General features: G+C 35.8%; 1 protein-coding gene across 4 annotated transcripts in view; it reads right to left on the bottom strand.

Annotated features, from left to right (window-relative positions):
- The window catches only part of Bclaf3 (BCLAF1 and THRAP3 family member 3), a 67961-nt gene that overhangs the window by 24654 nt on the left and 35450 nt on the right, over window positions 1-7857 (bottom strand). For all 4 annotated transcript variants that reach the window (XR_004515823.1, XR_784202.1, XM_010643670.2 and 1 more), the window contains exons 7-9: window positions 6768-6882; window positions 6015-6078; window positions 4016-4131 (exon numbers count right to left, since the gene is read on the bottom strand). Coding sequence is in view for 2 of the 4 variants with exons in the window: in XM_010643670.2 (XP_010641972.1) it covers window positions 4016-4131; window positions 6015-6078; window positions 6768-6882 (295 nt within the window). In the remaining 2 variants the exon portion in view is untranslated. The remainder of the gene's footprint in view (window positions 1-4015; window positions 4132-6014; window positions 6079-6767; window positions 6883-7857) is intronic.

Raw genomic sequence — 7857 nt, forward strand, 5'->3', positions numbered from 1 at the left:
GAAGGGAGGGCAGGGACAAGGGGAAAAATGAGAATCAAGACCTATTATGTAAAGGTACAGAATCCCAATGATGAATGTAATTGTATTGTATACCTAGATTGTACCAATAAACTCAATAAAAAGAAAAAAAAAGAAATATGCCAGATACACAAGGACAAATAACAAGATTCTACTTATATGAGGTATCTAGAATGTGCAAATTTATAGGGGTAGAAAAAAAAAAGAGGTTAGCAAGTGCAGGGGAAAGGGAAGAATGGGAAGTAATTTTTCAATTGGTACAGATTTTCTGTTTGAGAAGATGAAAAGTTCTAGACATAGATAATGGTAATGATTGCACATGGTGAATAGACTTAATGCCAACAAATTATATACTTAAAAACAATTAAAATGGTAAATTTTACATGTGTAATTTAAAAATTTTTAAATAAATTCTTTGATACATGATTTTTGGCCAGGCAAACAAACTACCACCAGGTTAAAGATTCTACTATATTTCCCAAGCCTCCCTACAGGTAGGCATAGTCATGGGACTAAATTTTGACCAACAGTGTTAGTGTCATGTGTCAATTTCAGGAAGTCTTCAAGGGAAAGGCTAGAAGGAGGCCATGATGACTAGCGCATAAATACCCATCTAAACCATCAGGCGGACCCCATATACAAAAGACACAGGAAAAGCAAGATCTAAGGTTCCCTGAGTGGTCTCCCCTACCATCCCTCCCTCTCCATGCAGACTTTCTATTTTAATTACTTGACAAGGAAATTATTTCTCTCTAGCTCTTATAATTCATTCTCTACCCAACAACCATAGTGAACCATCTATTCATTCATTCATTCATCCTTTACTCGCAGTCCTGGGGATTGAATCCAGGACCTTCACACTAAGCTATGTTCCAGCCCCTCGTTCCCATTTAAAAATTTTGAGACAGGGTCTCATGACACTATTAAGTTGCCCACGCTGGGCTTAAACTTGTGATTGCCTTGCCTCTGCCTCCCAGAATGCTTGGGAGCCTTTTAAAATTTAGTTGAGATTATGTCTCTTTTCCAGTTAGAATCCAAAATGTTTTCTAATTTCATTCAGAGGTAAATAAAATCTTCATGGCCTTTGGTTCTTCATGATTTGGTCTCTCATCTGCTAACTCTCTCCCTTAACTTCCATGGTGCAGCCACCCTCCCCTTCTAGTCCTTCAACAAGACCAACCACATTCCTGCTTCAAAGTCTCTCCATTTGCTAGTCTCAGCTCTTGAAATACTATTGCCTTAAGTATTAAGAGTGGGGCTAACACTCTTAATTCACACCCCAGCTAAATTTTCAAAATCATATCACACATGTTACTTTCCTATTGAATTTTCTTTTCTGCCTTATTTTTCACCTATCACTACACTGACATATACTCATTTCCTTTCTCTTATCATTAAATTGTAGTGCCTCCGAGGCAAGGGCTTTGTATATAGGTTTTCACTGTATCCTCAATGCTTGTAATAGCAACTTTAGAATAAAGTAAATTATCATATAAATATTTGTTGAATATATGAATAAAAGACCCATGTGAAGTTCACTGTAGTTCACTGCATATTATAGATTGTCAAAATAGCAAGAATAAAAACTTGTGTTTTACCATAAGCCATCTTGCTAAAAAGAAAGTCTTGACAGTTTGAGGTCCTCCTGAAGTCCACTGATACTATTTTTAAGCTACTTTATCATACACAGCCAATACCTATATAACACATCTCAATTACACTATAGTGAACTTATTAACACTAGTTAGAAGAGGATAGATAGTGTGTTACAAGGCATGGTGATATCAGGGCAAGAGATTGATCAGAAAAGGGAATCAGAGAAGAGCAAGAAGACTAGAAAGATTCCCTCAGAATTAGACTTGCTGGTGAAGGATCCGAAGCATCAAGGAATAGAAATCCAGATAGAAATGTACAACAATTTAAGTGCCCTTTTGCTCCTTTGCAAAAGATTCATTCATTCACTCAACACATATGAACAGAGCTCAAGGCAATGGGGATACAATAGCAATGAATGTTTAAAACATTAGACTACATGAAAGAGTCAGTCACAAAAGCCACATATTATATGATTGCAGTTATATGAAATGTTAAAACTAGGCAAACCCATACACAGCAGTTGCCAGGGGGAGGGAAAGGAGAAGAGGGGACTGACAGCTGATGGGTACCAGTGCTTCCTTTGGGGGTGATGGGATGCTTGAAATTAAATAGTGGTAATGGTTTTACAACTCTGTGAATATACTAAAAATTACTGTAAATTGCTTACTCCTAAGGGGTGAATTTTACAGAATGTATCAGAATGTATAATTTTTAAAAACCCTCCTGGCTACTTATACCACAACAACTACCCAATACAAATAAAATAATCCAACAGACTCAGCAAAAGACATGTCTTTACATGCTATAACACTATCATCAAAGCTAACATTAATACGTTTAACACAAACCAGCTACTCTACTGTACACTTATCGTTTAACTTAATCTTTTTTGCTGTTGTTACTGGGGATCGAACTTGGGTCCTTGTGCTTGTGAGGCAGGTGGCAGAACTACTGAGCTAAATCCCTGGCCCTCGTTTAACTTAATCTTAACCACCACTATGAGGTGAGTATAATTCTTATCATCCTCATTTTACAGAAGAGGCAGCAGAGACTAAATTAACTTGCCTACAGTCAGTCACAGAACTAGAAGTCTAAGAGCCAGGTGATGAACCCAGGTCTTACCCTATTGCTCAAGCTCTAATCATCTCAAAGGGTGAAGATATATCCTGAGGTATTATATAGTCTTTATGATATGCTGATCACCTGAAATTTGTTTGAAAAGTCCAGTTTCTTGGTATACTGGGTTTCTTAAACTGAGTTAAGAAAAACATGACAGTTTGTGTCATCAGAGACAATAATCATGCCATGTATTAACTATATCATATTAAAGGAATAACAACTTTTACTTAGTAAGGGACAAGATTTTTACAATTTTAATTGATCCATATGCCATAACACAGTTTCACTGTCTTTTAATGAGTCCCAAACTTATTGTCAGAATCAAATTCAGTTTTAAACAAGTTCTATGTATTTTGACTAAGGATGAGATCGGCACTGACTTGACCTAAAAGTCTAGTCATATATTTTAGTAATTCGATATCAATGATTATGGAAGAACAACTAGCACTAACCCTTTCTACTCATACATTTCCACTCTGTGGAGATCAAAATAGTGTGAGAACTCTTGATCAAACTAGAAAATGTGCCGCATTCAATTACATACCTCATAATCATAATACTGAAGGCACTGAGAGTTCTATTAGCTCTCAGAACTAGAGATAAATGGGGGCCAATCTAGACCACTTAGAGCTCCGAAAAGGGAGGTATGAGGTTGGGAAAGAAAAGTAAGGATCTATTTTCCATGCATGGTATGAGTACTTCAGATACATCAGTCAATTAATAAGTTGGTTTTATCGCCATTTTATATATGGAGAGTCTCTAAAGAGCAAATTCTTCCAAGATTAAACAGCATACAAATGGACAGAGGTGAGATTCAAGTGTGGGTGTCCTCTGCATTCTCTACTACACTGGCCCGTTTCATGGACAGACATCCACAAAGAGTCCTAACGAATACTGCATTGACCTCAGGAAATTTTGTATTTTTCAGACTACCTCAGAATTGAAAGTGGAGAATGTATCACTTTCAACAAGCTACACACAGTCCACAAACTTACTAGCCCTGGGTCCTGCTAATATTAAAAGAAGCTATGACACTCCTCTCTAGAATTATGAAGACCTCAAATACTCCCCCGCCCCGTGATTTTTGTTATTTAAATTAAGCTGTAAATGATGATCAATGAATAACTTTGAAACATTTTAATAGAATTCACTTAAACATAAAAAATGGATTTGAAGGATCAAATCCCTATAGTAAAATGAAAATTATCACACTCAAAAAGCTGAAAAAACGCTGAAACCAAAACCTCCCTTGATAACAGAATGGTTTCCATCTTCTGCTTACCTCTCTGTAGCACTAGCTACATGAAAAATGTGCTCATCTTCACTCTGTAACCGCTCTTTTCTCCTCCTCTCAATGTCATGACGTAGGTCATTTGGATCTATTACTTTGACCAGAGTCTGAGGAATTTTGACAGAAGCCAAACCATTCAAATTACTGTTAGTTGCACAAAGACCAAATCTAACAAGAAGCTTAATTAAAAGTCCTAAATAACTTATTTTATACTCATCCTGCTAACGGTAGTGTAAACTGATACAAATATTTTGAGACACAATTGACAATATAGTCAGGAAAGTTCCTACCATTGAAACAGGGATCCCACTTCTGGGATCCTGTCTCAAAGAAACGACTGTCTACAAAAAAATTTCAAATTACCATATTTAAAGTAACAAAAAAGAAAGGAACTTCAATGTTAAAAAAATTAAAGGAAAATGGAAGAATATATTATGACAATGCATAATAATATAATAATAATAATAATGTATAGCCATTTAAATTAGTAACTACAATTAGTAACTTTAGGTTAACATGGAAAAACATTTACTGAAAAAAGTTAATTAAAACGTAAAAAGCTTCAATTATAAGAGTGATGGGGAATTCAGAGCTTTTTACATAAAAGGAATGTTACCACCAATTAAGCAAAAGGAAAAAAACATATAAAACTGCAAACTGTGTATCCACTATGATGGAGGCTATGTTAAAATGCAAGATGTAAGACTGCAACAAAAGATGATCAAATATCTTGTATTAATCAGTTGAATTAATAGATGATTTTTTTAAAAAATCCTCAAATTTCTTGTAAGATGACTGCAATGCTTAAGAGGAGATATGTTTTGAACATATCACTCAATAAACTAATCTATTTCTATAAATAAAAATTATAATCATTTTCCCAAGTGAAAAAATATTTATATATTCTATCGGAACTATATTAAAATCTTCTCTGTACAAAAACTCTTTACTCTCAATGAATAAATTAGCAGTTCTTTTAGAATTTGACAAACTTTTAAAACAAGATCCAGTTTTCTTCCTCCCTGGCTAGTCAAAAATCTTCTTTTTAATTAGTAAAGAAATGGGAGGTGGGAAGAGAAGTGTTGGGTGAGAACCACACACAACACATGACAATAAGGAAATTTAGTAGCATTTCCAATATTTTGCTGCTTCATATTACACAGAATCACCATAAGTTCTACTAGCTCTAAGAACTAGAAATAAATGGGGGCCAATCTAGACCACTAGACCTCTGGAAAGGGAGGTATAAGTTTAGGAAAGAAAAGTGAGGATCTATTTTTTTTTTTTTTTTTGGCACTGGGGATTGAACTTGGGACCTTGCACTTGCAAGGCAAGCAGAAGAGCCACTGAGCTAAATCCCCAGCCCGAAGATCTGTTTTCTGAACATACCACTCAATAAACCAATCTATCTCTATATATTTAATAAAAATTATAGTCATTTTCCCAAGTGAAAAAATTATTTATATATTCTATCAGAAATATATTCTACAGTAAACAAAAGGACAATATCAAATGAGACTTAGTTCCTTTAATTCATTCCATGCATTCCACATGACTGCTTTGGAATAACATGTACAGAACGTGCTTTCCATAAGTTTCAGTGTGGAGTTTTGTAATGAATATATATCCTGTAATTTTGCATCAATTTTACAAAGCCATTATCCTTAGAGACTGACCCTGTGAGGGAATATTTTTGACTTTTGTCAGTAGTCTCACTCCAACCCGGCCAATAATCAGAATCACTTGGAGAACTTTTAAAATCTCAGATCCCCGAGTCTCAACTCCTCTTCTTCCTGTATGTTAACTCTCTTTTGACTCCACCAATCCTTTTCCCATTAGTATACTAACAATAAGATAATCTCTTATCAAAAATTATATTCAATGGCCAGGGATTTAGCTCAGTGGTTCTGCCACCTGCCTCGCAAGCTCAAGGACCCAAGTTCGATCTCTGGTACCGGTACCAAAAAAAAAAAAAATTGTATTCACTTACCTGATCTGATTCATATTGCGTAGTTTGTTTATTATGAAGCTCTGCCAAAGACATATCTATTCTCCTAAAATAATAAAAGTATATTACAATTAAACAATTATATTATGCACTAATAACTGATTCTACTACTACAGAATGGGATTTGAAATAAAGCAGGTATGTCTTAGAGAAAGCAAAATAAACCTGCTACCAGGTGGTTCTTAGTCTGTATGGCAATCTCTTGATACACACATATCCTGCAAAGAAATTTTTAGTGGTTCTCAAATCACTAGTCTGTGCAATCTCCAATTTTGTTCTGGTGATATATTATATTCTAACACTGATTCTACTCAGTCCACAAGACAGGGTGCACCACCTGCTCAGACAAGACAGGTTTTCACGCAGCTGCCCTTAACAGCCGTCTGTGCCCATGTGAAACACCCATGATTTCAATGGCTTGACAGCTGTCTTTCATTCTTCCAGCCAGAACTTCAGTTGGCAACGACTATTCATTAGACACAGAAGAATCAAGTAGGTAAATATTTTAAAAGTCCTGTACATTTAAATAATGTTAGTCAGTGGCTTCGATGCAACCTATTCCATCCATGTCCACTGGCCCAGTACCTGCTTGGGCTGGTCCTCTTTTATGTAGAAAATGCACTTTTAAAGTCTACAACAAGCCCAGGTGAGCAAGCTCAGGGAGCAGCACCTTCCTGAATCTGTTCTGCGGTTAATCCTCAAGAGTTAAATGGGAATACAGTAATCAACCATTACCTGTGAATTTCTGGATCTGAATTCAATTGACTTTCTTTTACATCTGTGTTGTGGGTGTCTCGCAGTTTTGAGAAACGTTCATGTAGAGTAATGTTAGGTGATGGAAAATAATTTGCTGAAAAAGGAAACAAATCATTTCGTCTCAGTATAAAACTGATTCTGTTTAAAAGATTATATATAAGCACAGGACGTAATGACCATTAAAAATCCAATCTTAAAAAGAAAAAAAATCCAATCCTTTTTCTCTTGAAAATACATGGGGCCCAAATTATTTCATAACTAAACTGAAGGGCTCACATGCTTTTTTCCAAGCCCAAGTGAAATCAAATTTACGAAGGGTTTTCTTCCTGTCTGACACGTCTGCTTACTTGTCCAGAGAAAAAACAGTGGTGCTCTCAAAGTGAGGACCTTTTGTCTCTGAAGTAAAAATCTTTTTTCTCCAAGTAAGATCTTACTCTATGTGGGAAGTAAAGGCAACACAGAGCTCTATAGTTCAACAGGAGTAAAAATTAGTTTCACAGGCCCAGGGATTTAACTCAGTGGTGACATGCCTGCCTCATAAGCACAAGGTCCTGAGTTCAATCCTTAGTTCTGGGGAAAAAATAGTTTCACAAACAACAAATTGTTCTGAAACATCAAAATAATTCTGAAAAAAATGCTAAATGTTATGTTTACATGTCACAGGAGTCTTCTAATGCCATTTTACTTTAACATTAAATGAGATTCTTGAAGACATTCCCAAATCAACTATGTTACATGCTTTTAACAGGATACAGGGAAGGAGAACATACCTGATCTCTCAGAATGCTACTTAAATCCTTTCTAACTTACTGTCCCTGTTCTGCGCCAATCTCTTGGATTTTTCTGCAATATGGGCTCCCTTTCTGCAAATAATTACATTTCTTTGGGTGAAAGGCGTGGGAGCTAAGAGGGTGAACTGTTTCAGAAAAACTATATGCTTGATTCTATCTCTCTGTTTAGTGACTGATTGATTGTATACCTGAGGATCAAACCAAGTGTCTCAAACATGCTAGGCAAGTACTCTACCACTGACCTATACCCCCCAGCCCAAATCGGCATGTTTCAAATG

The sequence above is a fragment of the Fukomys damarensis genome, unplaced genomic scaffold (genome assembly GCF_012274545.1).
Source record: "Fukomys damarensis isolate Sample0158 unplaced genomic scaffold, DMR_v1.0_HiC HiC_scaffold_39, whole genome shotgun sequence".
NCBI classification, from domain to species: Eukaryota; Metazoa; Chordata; class Mammalia; order Rodentia; family Bathyergidae; genus Fukomys; species Fukomys damarensis.